Consider the following 23,137-nt stretch of genomic DNA (forward strand, 5'->3'; position numbering starts at 1 on the left):
TCCTTCTTTTTCTTAACCAAATTTCTTTAGTCATCCAGCATCCAGCATTTGTGGGCTGCCTCACAGCGCCAGAGACCCGGGTTCAATTCCCGCCTCAGGCGACTGACTGTGTGGAGTTTGCACGTTCTCCCCGTGTCTATGTGGGTTTCCTCCGGGTGCTCCGGTTTCCTCCTACAGTCCAAAGATGTGCATGTCAGGTGAATTGGCCATGCTAAATTGCCCGTAATGTTAGGTAAGGGGTAAACGTAGGGGTATGGGTGGGTTGCGCTTCGGCGGGTCGGTGTGGACTTGTTGGGCCGAAGGGCCTGTTTCCACACTGTAATGTAATCTAATCTAATGTAATTCCCTATAACTCCCAGCCTTCCCTTTCACCCTGACAGGAATATACTTTCTCTGGATTCTTGTTATCTCATTTCTGTTATCCCATTTTCCAGCAATCCCTTTACCTGCGAACATCTGCCTCCAATCAACTTTTGAAAGTTCTTGACTAATACCGTCAAAATTGGCCTCGCTCCAATTTAGAACTTCAACTTTTAGATCTGGTCTATCCTTTTCCATCATGATTTTAAAACGAATAGAATTATGGTCGCTGGACCTAAAATGCTCCCCCACTGACACCTCAGTCACCTGCCATGCCTTATTTCCCAAGAGTAGGTCAAGGTTTGCACCTTCTCTAGTAGGTACATCCACATACTGAATCAGAAAATTGTCTTGTACACACTTAAATTCTTCTCCATCTCAACCTTTAACACAATGGCAGTCCCAGTCGATGTTTGGAAAGTTAAAATCCCCTACCATAACTACCCTATTATTCTTTCAGATAGCTGAGATCTCCTTACAAGTTTGTTTCTCAATTTCCCTCTGACTATTGGGCGATCTATAATACAATCCCAATAAGCTAATCATCCTTTTCTTATTTCTCAGTTCCACCCAAATAACTTCCCTGGATGTATTTCCAGGAATATCCTCCCTCAGCACAGCTGGTAAGGACTTCATTGTAGAATACAACTGACTGGGGTTTCCTCTGGTGCAGTGGTAGTATCCCTACCTTTGCACCAGGAGGCCTGAGTTCAAGTCCCACCTGTTCTAAAGGTGGGTCACAGAACCTCTGAAAAAGTTGACGACAAAATATTTACAATTCAAAATGACTAAGGCTGAGAAATCCAATCGGTGCCATTTTGGAATGGCCTCTCCTGCTCACTGGCACCCTACCTCTCAATGTTAATTGTTGCTTATAAGCTCAAGCCTGACCAATGTCCTGTACAGGCAAGTGGGAGGCCTTTAAAAGTGAGATAGCTAGAGTTCAGGATCTATACATTCCTCGGAGGGTGAAGAGCAAGGTTGGCCGGAATAGGGAAGCCTGGATGACAAGAGATATTGAGGCCTAGACCAGAAAAGAGGAGGAAGCATGGCTCAGGTACAGGCAGCTAGGATCAACTAATATCTCTGGGAGGTATGTAGGGAACACAGGAGCTCACCGAAAGGAAATCAGGAGGACAAAAAGGGGGCACAAGATAGCCTTGGCTGAGAAGATTAGGATGAACCCAAAGAAGTACTTTAAGTGTATTAAAGGAAAAAGAATAACTAGAGAGAATATAGGGCCTCTCAAGGAGCAAAGTGTTCATGTATGTGTAGAACTGCAGAAGATGGGCAACGTCCTCGATGAATATTTCTCTCGGTTTACCGTGGAAAAGGACATGAAGATTTGGGAACTTGAAGTTACTGGTGATATCTTAGGGACAGTCCATAACAGCAGAGGTAGTGTTGGATGCACTGAATGTATGAAGGTGGATAAATCTCCTGGTCCTTACCAGATATATCCAAGAAAACTGCAAGAGGTGAGAGAGGAAATTGTAGGGGCCCAGGCTGATATTTTTGCAGCAAAGAACAGTGAACAAAGAAAATTACAGGACAGGAACAGGCCCTTTGGCTCTCCATGCCTGCGCCGATCCAAATCTTCTATCTAAATGTGTCACCTATTTTCCAAGAGTCTATATCCCTTTGCTCCCTGCTCATTCACCTTAAATGGCACTATTGTGCCCACCTCTACCACTTCCACTGGCAATGTGTTCCAGGCAACCACCGTCTGCGTAAAGAACTTGCCCCTGTCGCACTTTGAAGTCGTGACCCCTTGTAATTGAGTCCCCACTGTGGGGGCAAGTTTGTTGCTATCCACCTCGTCTATATCTCTCATGATTTTATAGACCTCAATCAAGTCCACCATTAACCTCAGTCTTTCTAATGAAAATAATCCTAATCTACTCAATCTTCTTCATAGCTAGCACCCTCCATATCAGGCAACATCCTGGTGAACCTCCAATGCACCCTCTCCAAAGCATTCACAGCCTTCCGATAATGTGGCGACCAGAACTTTACACAGTATTCCAAATATGGCCGAACCAAAATCTTATGCTACTGTATCATGATCTGCCAACTCCATCCGATGAAGGAAAGCATGCTTATGCCTTCTTGACTACTCTATTGGCATGCGTTGCCACATTCAGGAACAATGGACCTGAACACCCAGATCTCCTTGTACATCAATTTTCCCCAGAATTTCTCCATTTACTACATAGTTTGCTCTTGAATTGGATCTTCCAAAATGCATCACCTCACATTTGCTCAGATTGAACTCCACCTGCCATTTCTCTGCCCAATTCTCCAATCTATCTATATTCTGCTGTATTCTCTGACAGTCCCCTTCACTATCTGCTACTCCACCAATCTTAGGGTCATCTGCAAACTTGCTAATCAGACCACCTACACCTTCCTCCAAATCATTTATGTATATCACAAACGACAGTGATCCCAGCACAGATCCCTGTGGAACACCACTGGTCACAGTTCGCCATTTTAACAAACTCCCTTCCACTACATCTCCCTCTTGCTCTCCTGTTGCCCAGCCATCTAGCGAGTACACCCTGGACCCCATGCAACTTCACCGTCTCCATCAGCCTATGGGGAACCTTATCAAATGCCTTACTGAAGTCCATGTATATGACATGTGCAGCCCTTCCCTCAATCAACTTTGTTATTTCCTCAAAAAATTCGATTAAGTTGGTAAGACATGACCTTCCCTGCATAAAACCATGTTGCCTATTACTGATAAGCCCATTTTTATTCCCCCCATTTTATGGGAACAGATCCTATCCCTCAGTATCTTCTCCAGCAGCTTCCCTACCACTGACGTCAGATTCACCGGTCTATAATTACCTGTCTCTGCTACCCTTATTAAACAAGGGGACAACATTAGCAATTCTCCAGTCCTCCAGAACCTCACCCATGTTCAAGGAATTAGCCACGGTGAGGTCCTGGACGTCTGGAGTGTAGAGAACGTTGTGCCCTTATTCAAGAATGGCTGCAAAGAAAAACCTGGGAACTATAGATCAGTAAGCCTAACATGTGTGTGTTACTTGAGAATATTCTGAGAGATAAGCTGTGCATGTATTTGGAAAGACAGGGTTTGATTAGGAGCAGTCAGCATGACTGTGTGTGGGAGATCATGCCTCAAATTTGTTCGAGTTCTTTGATGAAGTGACCAGAAAGGTTGATAAGGGCAGGGCATTAAACGTAGTCCATATGGATTTCAGAAAGGCCTTTGATAAAGCTTTGGAAGGTTAGATCACATGGAACCCAGGGGGAGCTGGCAAACTGGATACACAATTGGCTTGAGGGTAGGAAGCAGGGGGGGAATAGTAGAAGGATGTCTATCAGACTGGAGGCTTATGGCTAGTAGAGTACCTCAGGTGTCAGTACTGAGCCCATTACTGTTTGTTATCTATATCAAATGATTTGGATGAGAATGTACAAGGCACGATTAGTAAGTTTGCAGATGACACAAAAATAGGTGGTATCATGGACATTGTGGACGGTTATCAGAAATGGCAGCAGGACCTTGATCAACTGGGGAAGTGGGCCCAGAAATGGCAAATGAGTTTAACGTAGATAAGTGTGAGGTCTTACATTTTGGATAGTCAAATCTAGGTAGGAGATTCATGTTGAATGGTCAGACTTTAAGGAGTGTAGCGAACAGAGGAACCTTGGAGTTCAGGTGCACAGTTCGCTGAAAGTGAAGTCACAGGTAGACAGGGCTGTGAAAGTGGCTTTTGGTACACTGGCCTTCATCAGTCAGGGCATTGAGCATAGAATTTGGGAAATTATGTTGCAGTTGTACAGGACGTTGGTGAGGCCCCACGCGGAGTATTGTGTTCAGTTTTGGTCACCTCGCTATAGGAAGGATGTTATTAAATTGGAAAGGGTGCAGAAGAAATTTACAAGGATGTTGCCAGGACTCAATGGACTGAGTTATTAGGGAGAGATTGGACTGGCTAGGACTTTTTCTTTCGAGCAGAGGAGACTGAGGGGAGATCTTATTGATGTGTATAAGATCATGAGAGACATGGATCAGGTAAATATATTCAGTCTTTTTCTCTGGGTTGGGAATTGAGGTCTAGAGGGTATCCCATTAAGGTTAGAGGGGAAAGAATAAAAGGGAACCAGAAGGGCAACATTTCTTTCCCCACAGAGGGTGGGGAGTATATGGAATGAGTTGCCAACGGAAGTGGTTGAAGCGGATACATTAATACCAATTTAAAAGGCATTTGAACAAATACATGAATAGGAAAGGTTTAAAAGGATATGGGTCAAGTGCAGAGAAACAGGGCTAGCACAAAGAGACATTTTGTTCGGCATGGACCAGTTTGGGCCAAAGGGCCTGTCTCCATGCTGTAGGACTCCATGACTCTAAGTAGTAGTACTGGAGACAATGCTCCAATATATAAAAGGTAGACGGGAGATTGGGATCTTTCTTTTAAAAACAGTTATAAATGAGAACATGGAGAATAACATTAAACCACCCATCAGGTGAAAAAAAAACATTTAAGAAGGCAGAGAAAAAAAGATCTGGGCATTTTAACAAATGTATCTTTAAGGGTCAATGAACACATATTTAAAAATAGCTAGAAGACATCGAGCAAAAACAATAAGAAACCTTTTGGCCTACTTTCTAATTTGAAAGTTTTACTTACACCAGACACGTTACAGTGCACTTGATGATTCATTGCTGCCAAGAAGGTGCTTCCATGCTAAATATTCAAGGATAAAATTAATGTGCCGAACCAGACACAAGCTTATGTCAAATGGAATAGAGATGAGGCTTTATTGTAAAGTGTGCAAAGGTTTGTAAAAAGCAGAGTTCATGCATACAGTTCACAGAAAGACAGAGCTGTCACACACAGAGACACCTACCAGCTACCAGGAGTATGGGGGCTTTGTCTGGGTGCAGTTCCATCTGACGTGCAATCCAAGGTCCATCAAAATGGGCATACCACCAGCCTTTCTTCTTGTTCTGGGGCTCTTTGTACTGGTCAGCTGGACGGATAAATGGGATGCGGAAATAGCGCTGGGTCCGATTCTGAGCAATCTCCTGCTGCCGAGCTTGTAACTGAGGGGGATTTTGCCGAGCTGTTGTAAATGAATAAGCATATTTCATGACAATATGGATCAGACTTGGACTTCAGAATTAAACTGGCAGCTGTAACCAGTAATGAAAATCTTCAATAATGTAGGAACAGCAGACTTCACAACTCCCTTAATCCCACAATTACTGTTTATTAAATATAGTTATTAGAAAACATGCAATCTGTATTTCATTTTCTTATAGCTTTGACATAGAGGTTGAATCAGAAGAGACTTCGGATTCAATCTCTAAAGCAGCTTGGGATGGTTTTTCTTCTGATTCATATAAAAACTATTTCTTATAATGGAAAGTTAAAAGGGAAAAAAAGGTGTGAATTTATCAGCTACTTTTTATGATTTCAGAACAGCCAAAGATTTCCAGTCAATTAAATTCTTTCAAAGCGTACCCCATTGTTTTGGTCTAAGAAATGTCAAGTACAAATTTTTCCAAACAACATGAAATAAGCATCTAATCTTTTTCTTTTAGAGTGATGTTTATTGAAAAGGTAAGTATTAGCCAAAACACTGATACAAATCCAAAGTAAGAAGACTAAGGAGACATAAACAGGGAAAGAACCAAATATTAAAGAAAGATACACAGACCAGTCATCAAAAATCCAGATGTCAATAGAATCCAATAGAATTGACAAGTTCAAATTTTATTACGTGCTCAATTACTCCAGTTCTTACCATAATCAGTAACAGATTTTGGAGCGCGTTGTTCTGCTTCAGCATTGCGCTTTTTATTTCTGGATTTCCAGGCATGATAGACCTTCAGCCGCCGATGGAATTCCTCTCTGCATGCTGCTAACAGCTCAATATCTGCAGTAACATACATGATTGAGTACAGTCAGATTCTTCAAGGAAGGACTGAGGACATATTTATTCAATGAAGACCCCATTCTTCATTGGCATCCAACCAGGAAGAGTTCTTCTGTTGGTCACTTCTGAAAGTGCAATAATGAGAGGGGAACTCTCCCAAAGCGATGAGATAAGCAAGTTCTTGAAGAATTTGCATCTACCTTGCTTGCATTATAATGTTAACAACCTGTCAGATCACTGCTCACCTTCTCTGACAGGAATGTTTTGTGGTTGCAGCATTGGAGGAAAACAAGTCGGTAAAGAAAGAAATAGTTCAGGCACAGCCATCTTTCTGAATACCAAAACACAGCTCCTTGTCTTAGGGTTGTCCAATTCTTCTCCTTCCCCATCTTCAGACATCAACACACACCTGAATAACATTGTTTGTTCAATTATCTCTGAATCCAGACTTTGTATATCAGAAATTTGTTTAGTCAGGAGAGATTCTCAGTTATGCTTTCGTATGGGTTTACCGGATAGTCACATTCGTGCACTTTCCAGAAGAATGTAGTCAGATACAGGAAACTTGCCTGACATTTTTGTTCTATAGACTAGGGAGTTGAAGTTAATTATAACACCATTAACCAAGAAAACATTCCCAGCAATGTAATTAGGCAGGCACATTAAAAACAAAGAACAGGTTTTTTGGAAGGATGCATAAAAATTTGATAGAAATAATGGGACATAAAGTAGAAAAGGGAGTTGGAGAAGATGGCAGAGTTTGGTCAGAGCATTGACTATAGGGGTTAGGAGGTCATGTTGCAGCAGGACAGGACATTCGTTGCACCACTTTTGGAATATTGCGTGCAATTCTCCCATCTCTCGGAAGGATGTTGTGAAACTTGAAAGGGGTTCAGAAAAGGTTTACAAGGATGCTGATAGGGTTGGAGGGGTTGAGCTATAGGGAGAGGTGAATATACTGAGGCTGTTTTCCCTGGAGTGTTGGAGGCGGAGGGCTGACCTTATAGACATTTATAAAATCACGAGGGACATGGGATAGGATAAATAGACGAGGTCTTTTCCCTGGAGTGGAGGAGTCCAGAACTAGACGGCATAGATTTAGGTGAGAGGGGAAGATCTAAAAGGAATCTAAGGGGCAACTTTCTTTTGCAGGTGGTGGTGCATGTATAGAATGAGTTGCCAGAGGAAGTGTGGAGTCTAGTACAATTACAACCTTTAAAAAGCATCTTGATAGGTATATGAATAGGAATGGGTTAGGAGGGATATGGGTCAAGTGCTGGCAAACAGGACTAGATTAATATAGGATATCTGATCAGCATGGACAAGTTGGAACAAAAGGTCTGTTTCCATGCAGTACATCTCTATGCCTCTAAATGGAGTGGCTCAAGGAAACATATTCTAATGCTTAAGGTCCCTTCAGCTATCTGTACAATTTCTAGTAGTGGAGTGAATTGAGAAGCCAGGAATGAAATGTAGAGATGGGCAGGTCACTAACAGGGATGGAAAGTGCAACAACCTACAAACAACAAGAACGTCAACACAAAAGCCAGAAAGACAAATCAGAAACAAATTTCCAGAAATACTCAACAGTTGTAAACAGATAGCGATTAACTGAGTTTTTCAGTTCATTTTTATGTTGCTAGACTTAGTTAAAAATCACAACACCAGGTTATAGTCCAACAGGTTTAATTGGAAGCACACTAGTGTTCGGAGCGACGCTCCTTCATCAGGTGATTGTGGCGGTTAGTGGTGTCGATAGTAGTCATGATTCGGAGCGTCAATCTGAAAGCTAGTGTGCTTCCAATTAAACCTGTTGGACTATAACCTGGTGTTGAGAGATTTTTAACTTTGTACACCCCAGTCCAACACCGGCATCTCCGAATCATTGCTAGACTAAGTAATTTCCACATTTTGTACTTTCACTTTATAGTAAAAATTTAAAATACAAGTTTACTTTCAAGTTTGAGATAGTCAGATACACAAGTGAGCACAGGGATGGTGGGAAATTGGGACTACAGAAGATGGACAATGAAATATTGGGAGGGAGTGTATAGGAATAGTTGAGCCTTGAGGGGATAAAAAAAATTCAATCAGGACTTCAGCCCAAGGTTAGCTATAGCAGTGATCGTATTGAGTGGTGTCGTAGAGGTGAATCAAGGGTGGTCTGTGTAATGGAGGGGTAGGTTCAACTTGGATATCAAGATAATAAACAATCTGGTTCAGCTTGGGAAAGCAGTGTGGGAGTGGATTCCGCAACAAGAATGCAGCATTGTTAGCCAGGCCTAAAACAGGGGCTTCAGCTTTACCAACACTGAACTAAAGGAAACTAATGCTGATCAAACTGCATGTTGGATCAGCAGTTTAATAGTGCAAGAGAAGTGGAGGTGGTCAAGAAAGCCAGAAGAGACATAAAACTGAGTGTTTCCAACAAACCTATGGAATTTAATTGCGTATCTGCAGATGATTATGTCATGCATCAGGGAAATGGCAATGAGAAAGGAAGGCCAAAGATAAATCATTGGGGACTCAGAAACAATGAAGCAGCTCTGGCTATCACTGCATAGTGGACAGTAGAACAGAGCAAGAGGCAGTTCCATTCAGCTAGAAAAGGTGGAAAAGCGCATAGAAATAAGACGGAGTCATGTTGGCCATAGGTTAAGCAAGGATGTAAATAAGCAAAGATTGATTTCCCACAATCATAGTCAGTGGACAGCGGTTAGCACTGCTGTCTCACAATGCCAGGGATCAGTGTTCGATTCCAGCCTCGGGCAACTGTCTGTGTGGAGCTTGCACATTCTCCATGTCGTCATGGGTTTCCTCCAGGTGCTCCGGTTTCGTCCCACAATCCTAAAATGTGCAAGTCAGGTGAATTGGCCGTGCTAAATTGCCCGTAGTGTTAGTTGCATTAGTCAGGGGTAAATGTAGGGCAGGGGAATGGGTCTGGGTGGGTTGCTCTTCGGAGGGCCAGTGTGGACTTGTTGGGCCAAAGGGCCTGTTTCCATACTGTGAAGTATCTAATCTAATCTAACAATCCTCCCAGGTAGTGCATTCTAGATTCCCTTCACCTTCCAGCTGAAAAGAAATTTCCCCAAGTCCCCTCTAAATCTCCTGTCCTACACCTTAAAATTGTGCCCCTTCGTTACTAACCCTTCAACTGCAAGGAGCAGCTGCTTCCTATCCACCCTCTCCATACCCCTCGATCAGGTCTCTTCATCAGCCTTCTCTGCTGCAAAGAAAACAACCCGAGCCTATTCAGCCTCTCTTCATGGCTAAAGTGCTTCACCCCAGGCAAAATCCTGATGAATCACCATTATACCTCCTCCAGTGCAATCACATCTTATTTCAGTTATTACATTACTGACAAGAATGACATTCTACTGTACATTGATAAAGCATAAAATATAGCAATTCTAAAAATCAGTTTATTGGAAATATACTGATATTAAATAAATATAAAGACATAATCTTTAGTTAGTATGCCACTGTCTCAAGTGAACCAATACCACTCTTAAGTGGACTTGAGCCATGAACTGTAGCCAAGAGGAAAACATTGTTAGATTGAGAGGATTCTTACCACAAGAGGTGTTGATGACATCTCGCAGTTCAGCATACTTCCATTTGGCGAGATCATATTTCTTTGTGCCAGCAGCTGCCTTCGTAGCCTGGACTTCAGGACTTCTGTTGACAAGAATGAACACAGTGAGAACATGGCAGACTGAGAGAACATGGAAGAAGATCAAATGTAATTAGGTATTAATGGTAGGTTTGGATATTTCTTGAAGGGCTTATTGCCAAAACGTTGATTCCCCTGCTCCTTGGATGCTGCCTGACCTGCTGTATCTTTCCAGCATCACACTCTTGACTCTGATCTCCAGCATCTGCAGTCCTCACTTTTGCCTAGTTGACAATATGTCAGCTCTGCTGAGACCAAAGGCAGTAAGCTTAAAAACAGGATGTGCAAGCAGGGGTGAACCAAAATGGATGACCGTATTCTTACTTTGAACTTACAGATTTAAAATTTTGAGTCCTGAAGGTTGCAACTGCGGAAAATGTGGTGCTGTTCTTCAAACGTATAATCAACTTTGCTGGTACAGATGGGTTTGCCTACTGAGTCAGCATTGGTGGAAGTCAGTAACAGGGAAGGAGCGGTCACTTTATTGGGTGTTTTCTATAGACCCCTCCAATAGCAGCAGAGAGATGGAAGAACAGATTGGACAGCAGATCTTGGAAAGGTGCAGGCAGAGAATGAAAACGATAGCATGGGAGAAAGACGGTGTATTGAAAAGGCAAGCAAGTGGAAGGTCAGGGTCTTTCTTACAGAGTAGAGTAGAGGTTTACTACAAAATGGTCATTTAGTCTGTATTGGATACTGTCAATACAAAAGAGGCTGCATTGTGAGCAACAAACGTAGTGGACTAGATTGAAAGTAGAAGTAAATCGCTGCTTCAATGTGTTTGGAGCATTGGATAGTAAGAAGGGTGGGGGTCAAAGGTCTACTATTTCACTCTCTGCAATCCCTTGAGAAGATCCCAATTTGGAGGTAGAGTAGGTGGCCTGCAGTGTTAGGAGTGATGGTGATGGGAGGAGTGGATGAGGATGTCAGGGAGGGAACTTCCTTGTGGAAAGCTGACCATAGAGGACAGGGATGAGTTTGGTGGTGGCAATCTGTGAGAAATGGTCGCAGTGTCGGGAAATGATTCTATGAATGTGGGCGCTGGTGTGGAAAGTAAGGGCAAGGTGAAACCTGTTCTTGTTCTTGGAGGGAGGGTCAAGGGTGAGGGCAGAAATAGAGGACATGGATCAGACACAGCTGAGAACCATGTCAACACTGCTGGGGAGGAGGACTCCTTAGTTGAGGAAGAACTACAATGTTGTGGCTGTAACGGAGTCATGGATTTCACAGGGGCAGGAATGATTGCTGGATGTTCCAAGGTTCAGATCTTTTAAAAAGAACAGGGAGGTGGGTAAAAGAGGAGGGGGGGGTAGCACTGTTAATTAGAGTGCGCATCATAGCTGCAGAAAAGGGGGTTGTTGAGTTGGGTTTGCCTACTGAGTCAGTATTAGTGGAAGTCAGTAACAGGGAAGGAGCAGTCACTTTATTGGACATTTTCTATAGACCCCTCCAATAGCAGCAGAGAGATGGAAGAACAGATTGGACAGCAGATCTTGGAAAGGTGCAGATGTAACAGAGTTGTTGTTATGGGTGACTTCAACTTCCCCAATATCGATTGGAACCTCCTTAGTGCAGATGGTCTGGATGGAGCTAGGGGGAGACCATATTGGATTTGGTGTTAGGCAACAAGCCAGGCCAGGTATCAGATCTCTTGGTGGGAGAGCATTTCAGCGACAGTGACCACAACTACCTCACCTTTACCATAGGCATGGAGAGGGATAGGAACAGACAGTGTGGGAAGGCATTTAATTGGGGAGGGGAAATTATACTGCTATTAGGTGGGAGTTGTGGAGTATAAGTTGGCAACAATTGTTCTATGGGAAAGGCAGAGAAATGTCGAGACTGTTTAAGGAGCACATGTTGCAAGTGTTGGATAATGTTTTCTCACTGAGACAGGCAAGGAATAGTCAGGTGAAGGAGCTTTGGATGACAAGAGAAGTGGAGCTTCCCATCAAGAGGAAGAAGGAGCTTACTGAAGGTTCAAACAGCAAGGATCTGGCACATCCTTAGAGGATTGTAGGCTAGGAAAACAACTCAGAGATAGACTGAGGAGAGCTCAGAGGGTGCATGAAAGAGCCTTGGAGGGAAGGATTAGGGAAAACCCAAAGGCGTTCTATACTTACATGAGGAATAAGACACTGATCAGAGAGAGGATAGGGCTGATAAGGGATAACAGAGGACCTTGTGCCTGGAGTCTGAAGAGGTCGGGGAAGCCTAAATGAGCTTTTTGTTTCAGTATTCACGAGCAAGAAGGACCTTGCTGATAGTGAGAACACCATGGACCAGGTTGATACGCTTGAACAGATTGATATTAACAAAGTGGATGTGCTGGAAATTCTGGAAAGCACCAAGTTGTTAAGTCCCCAGAGCCAAACAAGATATCTTCAAGGTTGCTATGGGAAGCGAGGAATGAGATTACTGCATCTCTGGTGATGATCTTTGCATCCCCACTCTCCATGGAAGTAGTACTGGATGTTTGGAGGGAGGCAAATGTTTTCTTTGGTTCAAAGAAGGGAACAGAGAAATCCCTGGGAATCATGGACGTATCAGTATTATGGCTGTGGTAAGCAAGGTACTGGAAAGGATTCTGAGTGTTAGGATTTATAACTATTTGGAAAAACATAGTTTGATTAAAGGTAGTCATCATGGCTTTATGAGGGGCAGGTCATACCTCACAAGCCTTATTGAGTTCTTTTACGATGTGATGAGACAAGCTGATGAAGGTCGAGCAGTGGATCTAGTGTATATGGATTTCAGTAAGGCATTTGATAAGGTTCTCTGTGGTAGACTCATTCAGAAAGTTAGAAGATATGGGATACAGGGAAATTTGGCTGTCTGGATACAGAATTGGCTGGCCAAAAGAAGACAGGTGAGTAGTAGTGGACGGAAAGTATTCCGCCTGGACGTTGGTGACCAGTGGCGTCCTGCAAGGACTAAGGCCTCTTAGGCCTCTGCTCTTTGCAGTTTTTATAAATGACTTGGATGTAGAAGTGGAAAGGTGGGTTAGATAGTTTGACACAAAGGTTGGTGGAGTTGCTAGATAGTGTTGAGGGCTGTTGCAGGCTATAACAAGACATTGTCAGGATACAGAGCTTGGTTGAGAAGTGGCAAACGGAGTTCAACCTGGATAAATGCGAAGTGATTCCTTTTGGAACATTGTATTTGAATGTTGAATACAGAGTTAAAGGCAGGATTCTTGACAGTGTGGAGGAGCAACGGAATCTTGGGGTCCATGTACATAGATGCCTCGAAGTTGCCATCCAAGTTGATAGGATTGTTTAGAAGGCATGTGGTGTTTTGACTTTCATTAATAGGGGGGATTGAGTTTAAGAGTCACAAGGTTTTGCTGCAGCTCTATAAAACGCTGGTTAGACTACACTTGGAACATCGTATCGGATTCTGGTTGCCTCATTATAAGAAGGATGTAGATGCTTTAGAGAGGATGCAGAGGATATTTACCAGGATGCTGCCAGTATTGTAGGGCATGTTGTCTTATGAAGAGAGGTTGAGCGAGCTCGAGCTTTTCACACTGGAGAGAAAAAGGATGAGAGATGACTTGATAGAGATGTACAAGGTAATCAGAGGCATAGATAGAGTAGATAACTGAAGATGTTTCCTGAGGGTAGAAATGGCTGTCACAAGGGATCATAATTTTAAAGGTGGCTAGAGGAAGGTATAGAGGAGATGTCAGAGTGGTAGGTGCGTGGAATGCACTGCCAGTGGTGGTCGCTGAGTCAGAGACATTACGGACATTTAAGCAACTGCTGGACAAGCACATGGAATGCAGTAAATTGAGGGGTGTGTAGGTTAGGTTGATCTCAGATTAACGTAAATGCTCAGCACAACATTGTGGGCCGAAGGGTCTGTGCTGAGCTGTACTTTTCTGTTCTCTAATGGAGAATGCATTGGAGGCATTCCTGTGGAAGGTCGAAAGATCAGAATAAATGCAATGGAGGCAGAGAAATTGGGAGAATGAAACAGAGCCTTTGTAGGAGTAAGGGTGGGAGGAAATGTAGTCAAGCTAACAATGGTAGTCAGTGAGCTTGTAGTGGATATTGGTGGTGAACAGACTATCCTCCAAATATAGAAACAGTGAAATCAAGTAAAGAGTCAAAGATGGAGGTGAAAGTGAGAGAAGGAAGGAGACACACCACTGTGTTTGCAGAACAGCATTTGATAGATTAGAAGTACAAGTTTGGAAATACTAATAGCTCTAGTTCTGGTACGTGAACATAGATATGTCCATTGGTTGTGCATTCTGCCAAAGGAGACAAATTCTGCTCCCCCAAACAAATCACAATTACATTGCTATCTGCCTTTATGAATCCACTCTAATTCAAATGAAATCTCTTTCTTTCAGTTCCCCACCCAGTGCCAGAACATCTCCAATCAGAGACCAAAGATTCCACATTCAGCTGTCAGAGATATAATAATATATTAAGATGTAAATCGAAAATCACCTTAAAAAGGAATGAACATAAGATGAAAAAGATCAAAACAGCTCCCAATCTACCTGAAATGGTGAAACATTAAGAAATGAAACTAAGCTCCAAAGATTCTCACAGGTGAAGAAAACTAACCTCAGTCTCTCCAATACAGTGAAAGGGAGTTCCAAATAAGTGCAATGAGTCATCTCCTAAACAGCAGGAGTTCAGGAACACCAGTGAGTTGAATGGTCAGTTATTCTTCTTTGGTGGTTTGAGGGACAAGTATTGGCAGGGACATCAGGTACTCCCTGCCCTAACTGGCTCTTTGAGTCTCATAAAAGCTACATGAACCATTAGGAACACTAATTCTGTGTCATGTCCTTTCATCAGCTGTAATACTTCCAGCAAACAGGACTTTCCATTTTGATGGTAGGCTGAGCTCTGCTTTTCAATTCACTAAACAAATGAATAACAGTAAGCTGAAGCTTTTATCAAGTTTCAAAATGAATTTAACCAGAACTACTTACTGTAAAGAGTCTCTCTGCAAACATCACCATGACACACTAACCTTACTTTGCTAAGGGATTCGTTGCTTTGTCCTCAAAGTTTGGAATTAAAGATCCAACTACTTGAACAATCCATGGTAATTAAATGTCTTTCCCATACCATGCAGCTGAGATGCACTGGTATTTTGTGTAGTGCATTTCTCAAGAATGAGACGGCTGGTACATTTTCACACAGCATTTACACTGGAACAATAACTGGTTCCAATATTTGAAATGCACTCATTGCGAAGAGATTGGCAACAGTATGCACATTCTGCACATGTGCCAGGTGTTCCCAGAATTGTTGAATGTGGATGCTAGGTCAACTTTGAAAGCTACAGTGCCTTGAAGCAATATTCAGGAGCAAAACCTGTATCTTTACAGCTCTCATTGCTTCATCATAGAGTCAGAGATAGTCCAAGGGAAAAAAAATCCACCATAACCAAAGTGAGTTGAGTGCTTGATTAATCATTAATAAAATTCTTACTCTTTAAGGGAAGTTAAATCTCAATGAAATATTCTACTAAAAAATCTAAAGTCCCATCTGGAAAGGGAATCAGGTACATATTTGAAAATAAAAAAGAATGCTGGGGTAAATGAGTGGGAAGTGGGATTAACTTTATAGCTTTTCCAAAGAGTGACTACATGCACAATGGTAATGTGCAGTAATAATTTATTAAAGCATTGATCAAACAGCAGAGGCTTGTGACTCATTCTGGTTCAGTACTACAAATGCAGTAACGTCAAAAAACAGACCAGTGATTGCAATGAGAAAGATCAGATCAAGTAACATTTGTATCCATCAAGAAAAACATACAAGCATAGTTGGCTGTAGAAAAATTATGCTGAGAAAGATACATTTTTAACCTCAAATTCCCTAATAAAATTTGTTGCAATGGATCTTACAAATTTGTATTCTGTTGTCATAAACTGCAAACCAATTTTCTTATCATGGAGAAAGAGGATTGCTCAACAGTCTGTCTCATCAGCATGAGCTCAAGCTCCTGTACAAGAAGTTGTTGATACTGTGCACAGTGTTATATTAATTGGAAATCTTTTTGTTACCATTTTCATTAAAGCAGCTAGAGCTTTGCAAATTGGTTTTGGGGAGAACAAAATCTTCAAAAATTAATCCAGCATCCATTTAACCCAACTCCTAAGAGAGGCAGTGCATCATATTATTCTTTGTAACAGTGAACAGTGAACAACAATATAAAGCTGTACAATTAATTAACTGATAGTGCAGATGCAACTTTACTATCTGCCAAGAGCCCCAGCCCAAGTAATATGTTTATTCCAATTATAGGCAGTGGCCTTATCAAAATTTGCTATGAAAATGTGCATAAACCTAGAGTATGTGATTTTACATGAGCTGTTGGTATCTCAATGCATGTTTTAAGCAACAAGATATTACCTACCTAGCCAGATAATCTGACATTTCTTTGGCCATTTCTTCCCTGTAACATAAAAAAAGCATGTTTATAAGTAATTGATAGAGGATTCAGAATCATCACATTTCTGGGAAAGTATTTAAGATGATTTGACATTAACAGCAGATAGGAGAATGTTAATAATTAGATATGTATGAAGGCAAACGATGATAAGTCACTCATACAGATGGCCCAGACAACTCCTGTACACACATGCTGAGAATTGAGAGAGAAGAGACAATATGTTTGCAAAACCCATGATGTTTGTAAGCAGCAGGAAAGCTGGCAGTACAGTTCTTATTATTTTTACACCATTTTAACAAAGTGAGGCAGTGGTATAACAGATTATGCATCCTTCTGTAGAGCAGCTGGCTTCTGTACACATGACACACAAGCACCCTTTGATGTTTAAATCAGTGTCACCCTCTTTCACATATTATGGACTGTCCTGAGTTTGATTTCTAAAACCTCTAATTATAAACCTGGAAGGAATGCAAAGCTATGATGAAGGACAAGAGTTCATTTGAACAAAATTAAGATTTTCTGAAAAACATGTTTCAATTAAACAAATCAGTGACTCTCTGGTTACCTCCATAATATAGAGAGTTAGGGATAGCCTTACAAATAGAACAAAAGTTACATTTCTCCATAGCTGCATTTTTTCAAACGAATATGAATCATTTGATACTCCATTGGAATTCTAATCCTCAGACTGCAAATTAATTCACAGCAATCCTTCCAGATTCAGATGTGAGTGAATGAGTTACAGATGCAAACAAACAATCAAGAATTTACAAAATAGAATTCCAGCTATTTGGAAAACACCTTTTCAAATTTCCACCCAATGAAAACCCCTGATGAAATATCCAAACTGGAAGTTTCAAGACAAAGGAAACAAAGATGGACGATAAGCTAAGTGTATCTTAGAGAAATGTTTAGTTAATATAAAATACATTAAATAGAAATAAAAAGAGAGATTAAAAAATTAGTATTAAAAAAGTCAGAATTAAGGCAACATGGTAAGGTAATCTGAAGGATTCAAATGATTTCATTTTTATTATTTATTCTGCAATATTACAAATAGCATTTCAGTCATAAATATCTCATGTATGGACTTACAGTATTTTAGGACTGCTTTTAGTTTTGCTTAAAATGAAGATTGTTAGGTGACCTGTGCAGAAGTCTAGGTTATAAAGCAGTTCAAAGTTTAAAGGAAGGCTCAGACTGTTATGCTAAGAGGGCTTGACATGTTCACACTTGGAGACAATAGCAGCAACATCTGTGCTTACAATGGCCAAACAGCTGATCTCAAAGTCCCAAGGAGCTATTAAAAATTCCAATTTGTAAACTGTTCCACTTTAAACATTCCATTTATTTTCAACAGAGAATTGAGCAGGGGTCTCAAGAGCTAATCAGCATTTCTACTCATATACAAGGCCTATGTAATCCTTGTTACCATGGAGACATACTTTGAGAGAGGGACAGTCGTTAGGAAATCATTGAGAGATCAGGCCACAAGGTTTTCTCAAAATATTAATGCAGCTAATGGACAAGTTAGCTTGCCTGGATCCTGGAAGCTGTAAATCCAAACATAATTCAACTTGTTTCGATGTATTTAGACAAACTTCCATGGCAATCGCACAACCTGAGGTCGGACTTAAACCCACACCTTCTGGCCCAGAGGTGTGTACACTGCCACTGTACCATAAGTCACATAATTCAATGCCCAGTTTTAAAGTCATGCAATCTCTGCTTATTTTGGTATCTATTTATAAACTCTTATGTTGAAATTTACAACAAAAGCACCTCTCGAAACCTATCTTCAATTACCTTCCTGCCACTTTAATGTGCCATGTACATTTTAGGTTGTCATGTGTATATGGCAGTTTTCATTATAAATGTGTATATAGAAATTTCTAGGATAGAAATTGAGACCTGCCAGGTTTCTATTAGGTTACAGCAGGAAAGGCACAGCTTTACACAAATTAATTTGAATTTTATTCAAATGAAAGGTTTGAACCTGAAGCCAAGTTTCTGTTTCCACTGATGTGCCAGAACTGCTGAGTATGTTCCTCATGCCCCGTTTTTAGCTTCTCACTATCTGTAATATATCTTCCTTCTTTTTTAATTTTACTCAGTGTTGGGGGGGAATGGAGTTAATGTAAGTTGGCTCAGTTGACTAAATGGCTAGCTTGTGATGCAAAGTTATGCCTACAGCATAGGATCAATTACTACACTGGCCGAGGATGTGATGAGTGACCCTCAAGTAAACGTATCACCAGTTAGCTCTCTATTTAGTGAGAGCACGCAATCCTATGGTCTATTAAGATTATACAACTTTATCTTTACCCTTAGACTGGGCTGGACAAAGGAATGCAAATCACCTTCTTTGTCAAATCATGCTTTTCTGAAAAAACTGCCTAGAAGGTATTGCTGATGTATCCATAAAACTGGAAGCATGTGTGACAATTTTAAAATTTGGACCACTGGTGGGGGCAAAATCCATGACAAAACTTTATGAATCAAACAGTTTTGTCTGTCTCATCAGTGGAAAACTTTCTATGGCAGATGCATTAACATCAAGCAGACCAAAGGTTAGTTATAGGAAGGTGATAACTAGTAAATGTTCATTCATTAAATCACAATATATACTGTAGCCCAACATTAATCAGAGTACTATCTAATACACCAGCATGAGACTTCTCCATCTCTCACACCAGCAGTCTTCCATTCATGCAGTCTAAATTTAGTGCTACTTTGCCCAACGTCTAATATTTAACAACACTCGCTAGGAACTGGTAGCAATTAGGTAAGAAGAAAAATAATCCAATCTGATTTGGAGATTCAGTAGTTATAAACCATCATCATTCCCACTGATACAGCAAGGAAACAGACAAGCAACAATCAATGAAAAAGTGATGAACAGGAACAATCAGGTTCAGAATAATTAAGTATAGTTTTAGCTGTTTTGTTGAAAGTCAAAAGAGAGCAGACCAATGTACCATCACCATAATCATAGTCAACAAATCTCCATCACCAATGCCCAAAATTGCAAATAAAACAAGAATAATAACTGAAAACTCATACATTGTCATTTTGGATTGTGGTCCATCAGATCTGGAAATAGAACACACTTTAGTTAGACTCTGCTAGGCACATAAACTTCACACCTTCCAACTAGCACACAGCTTGCAGGTAACTCTGTACATGCATTTTATTGATGTTCTATTAGTTTTACTTTTTTCAGACTAAAATTAATTTCCAAATTCATGCAAAAATTCTGATTAAAAATCTGAATAAAATCATCTTGATTTATTAATTGTGAAATTCTTTGAATCTGTATGGAGGAATTCTAGAATTAATATACAGCGTGATTTACTAAATGTGCAAAATAGAAATACAGGTTACATATCCATACTTAGCAGCAACTGCAACTGGACGGATTTGTTTAACTTCAACACTGTGAAAGAAAAGACATTTATTATTACACTTGCAGCACAAACAGGGAGATGAATCAGGGGACAAAAATAATGGAAGGGATTTTAAAATACTTTTAAACCCCTACCTCTTAATTCCTGTGTCCATTGGTGATTCATCATAAATGAGCTCAGACTCACTTCTTGCAATCCTCATGGCGAGTTCCCGGTCACGCCGCTCTTGTTCAAGCAGGGCCTGCTTACGAGCTTCTTCCTCACGCTCTGTAGCAAGCTGAGCCTCCAAGGCAGCCTGCAAAGCACAAAGGTATTAATCAGGCCACTTAAATTAAAACACCTAGCTGGGTAGACCTTGATAGTGGTGAAGTTATTCATTGTCATTACTGACAAGAATGTTAAAGCAAAAATGGAAATTATCTACTGAACATGCAGTTTGAAGCTTTTAAAATGACAAAGATAGGTCCACCAGCATCCATTAAAGTCTAACAAAATCATTTCACTTATTTCAAACCAACAATTGACTAAATCCAGATGTCAAGTTGTTCCTATAACATTAGCATTATGGATATGAGGAAGTAGATAGATTTTTGAATATCTAGCAAAACCCAAGGCCACATCAATGAAGTGGTAGGGGATGAAAATCTTTCTGGCAATAATTGAAGTGGAAGGAAGGAAGTGAATTGAGAAAATCAATATCAACACAGGTGTCATGGGAATAAAGCCAAAGGCTTAGTAGTTATTAGGATGGGAAGTGCTGCCGGTGAGTGAGTGAAAGATAGCTTTTCTCTTGGCTTATACAGAATGCAGCTTAAAAATGTATTGCTGGAAAAACGCAGCAGGTCAGGCAGCATCAAAGGAGAAGGAGAATCGATGTTTCGGGCATAAGCCCTTCTTCAGGAATCCTGAAGAAGGGCTTATGCCCGAAATGTCGATTCTCCTTCTCCTTTGATGCTGCCTGACCTGCTGTGCTTTTCCAGCAACACATTTTTAAACTCTGATCCCCAGCATCTGCAGTCCTCTCTCTTTATACAGAATGCACCATAAGAACAATTCTTCTGAGGTTTAAATCAAAATGAAAGGAAAATAACCTTACCTAAAATTCAGGAAAATCCATTTAGTTCCAAGGGAGAACTTCTGCATTATTGATTGTTTCGAGATTATCAGAGCAGAAATTTGGTCTGATTAAACATTGAATAGAGTGAAGCCATAGGTTTTTTTTGTCCCAGTTCCAGATTCAACTTTCTTGTTGTCAAGGACATGTCTCTCAGGCAACAGTCTAAGAGAATGGTGCCATATTTTATCCCAAAAGAAGTTTCATGCCTTATGTCTGTTCAATTACTAAGATAGTGTTTTACCACCTCCAAACTCTGCCTAACTTTGCCCATGTCTCTTGCTCATCTGCTGCTCAAACCCACATTCACACCTGTTACTTATAATCAAGACTATTTCAAGGACCTCCTCAATGGCATGCCACATTCTACTTTTCATCAACCTGAGGGGATCCAAAAATCTGCAGCCCACGTCCTTACTCACACCAAATCCTGTTCCTCTATCAGCTCGATGGTCACTGACCTACTTTGGCCTATGGTCAAATATTAAATCAGTTTTAAAATTCACGTCTTGTTTCAAATCCCTCCAAGGCCTTCCTTCTCTTTTTCTCTACAGTCTCCTCCAGCCCTTAAACGCTCCAATATCTGAACTGCACAAATTCCGGTTTCTCAAGCATCCTGGATTTCAATTGCTCTGCCATTTCAGCTGCTTAGGCCATAAAGCTTTAGAATTTTCTATCTGAACTTCTATCTCCTTAAGTGGAATTTTGACTCATCATGCTCTTGTGAAATGTTTTGGGATGTTTTGTCATGTTCAAATAGCTACACCAGTTGTTTCTGTAGATTTGTCAATTCTGCAATATAAACCTGTATGCAGAAGGGAACAACACAACTTTATATACATTTGTGAAGCTAAATTACAATACAGAAGGCACACCATGTGAAGCAGAAGATATTAGTAATTATGAAAGACTTCAGCATACCACAGGTGTGTTAAATAGAGAATTCAACTTTAGCTCAACCATAATCTCTTCTGGGAAAGGAAGAGCAAGTCCTTCAGTGATATCCTTCAATAGTAGGCATTTGATTGTTTCACAGCAACCTAACCTGACGTCCAATGTCAAAAATGGGATCCCATCTCTGAAACCAAGCTGATATTATGGCAAAGTATTGCATCTAAGGCTGGAAGTCTGCAGTGCTCAAGAATTTCATACAATGTTAAACCAAACTACTGCGATCTTATTACTCTTCTGAATCTAAATTATTTTACTATTCCAAAAACCATTGCATTTCCACAAGTAGGCAACGGAGCGAACACTTATTTCTAGCGAGTCAAGAGTTTAGCTTTCAAATTGATGTTGATTTGACTTAGATGAGCAGCAGATTATTTTCTCATTTAGTGGAAAAATTGGATCCAAGCTTAGTCCCTTTATAAAAAGTGAATTAATTGTGAAGCATCCATGTACACTAATGTCAGACACCTTTTCTTCTATTACTCCTTTATTTAGGGTATGTTGAAAAAAAACTTAGCTAGTAATTTGAATGGAAGGGTTGTCTATGTTCAACTGGCTCATTCTGTACTGGGGCTTTTCGCATCAGAACCCATCCTATCTACATTCAGACTATTTAGACTATAGTTAGGAACTATTCTTTCGACTGTCCACATTCTCTAGCAGTCACTGTAAACAATATCTCAAATAGCAGATTATGCGGGAAACCATTTTAGAGTCTTGCAAAGCAGGCTGAAGGAAGAAAAATTTAATTTGTGTGTTCATGCCTTGAAACCACAAAACTTCAAAAGAGCAATCGTGAAGGAAATTCTGTGCCACAAAGATTCTCCAGTAGCCCAAAGTAACACTGCTTTAATAATTCAGAGCAAAATAGAAACATTAGAACCAAGAAAAAGGTCATTAAGCCCCTCCAGCCTTCTCTATTTCACTAGACGGTGACTTATCTGGGTCTCAGATCTGTTTTTTTAGCCAAGCTCCCTACTGGCTGCTACAGTTACCTAACAAAAATCTATTCATCTCAGCTCTTAACCATCGACAGACAACTGTTGGAGGACAGAATTCATGATTGCTCGGATTTGAGAGATAAAAGCCTTCTCAATTTTGTTCCTAAGAGACCTGGCTGTAATTTTAATCCCATAACCATAAATGCGACAACCTCTACCCTCATATTCTTTATGCTTCCATCAGAGGAAATAATTTCTTTAAAATGTTAAAAAGAAGATTTGGTAGGATTGGTAAACACCTTGACTCACTCATTCCTCAAATCACTATATTCAGTCGAGGAATGAA

At 40.7% G+C, this 23,137-nt stretch overlaps 1 protein-coding gene across 4 annotated transcripts in view; it reads right to left on the bottom strand.

Annotated features, from left to right (window-relative positions):
- LOC122552951 (unconventional myosin-VI) overlaps positions 1 to 23,137 on the bottom strand; it is a 252,618-nt gene that overhangs the window by 4,673 nt on the left and 224,808 nt on the right. For 3 of the 4 annotated variants that reach the window (XM_043696239.1, XM_043696241.1, XM_043696240.1), the window contains exons 28-34: positions 19,920 to 20,080; positions 19,773 to 19,814; positions 19,442 to 19,471; positions 16,343 to 16,381; positions 9,854 to 9,957; positions 6,148 to 6,279; positions 5,248 to 5,463 (exon numbers count right to left, since the gene is read on the bottom strand). In XM_043696239.1, the coding sequence (XP_043552174.1) occupies positions 5,248 to 5,463; positions 6,148 to 6,279; positions 9,854 to 9,957; positions 16,343 to 16,381; positions 19,442 to 19,471; positions 19,773 to 19,814; positions 19,920 to 20,080 (724 nt within the window). The remainder of the gene's footprint in view (positions 1 to 5,247; positions 5,464 to 6,147; positions 6,280 to 9,853; positions 9,958 to 16,342; positions 16,382 to 19,441; positions 19,472 to 19,772; positions 19,815 to 19,919; positions 20,081 to 23,137) is intronic. The other variant, XM_043696242.1, reaches the window with a different exon arrangement.

This window comes from Chiloscyllium plagiosum, chromosome 9, assembly GCF_004010195.1.
Source record: "Chiloscyllium plagiosum isolate BGI_BamShark_2017 chromosome 9, ASM401019v2, whole genome shotgun sequence".
Taxonomy (NCBI): Eukaryota; Metazoa; Chordata; class Chondrichthyes; order Orectolobiformes; family Hemiscylliidae; genus Chiloscyllium; species Chiloscyllium plagiosum.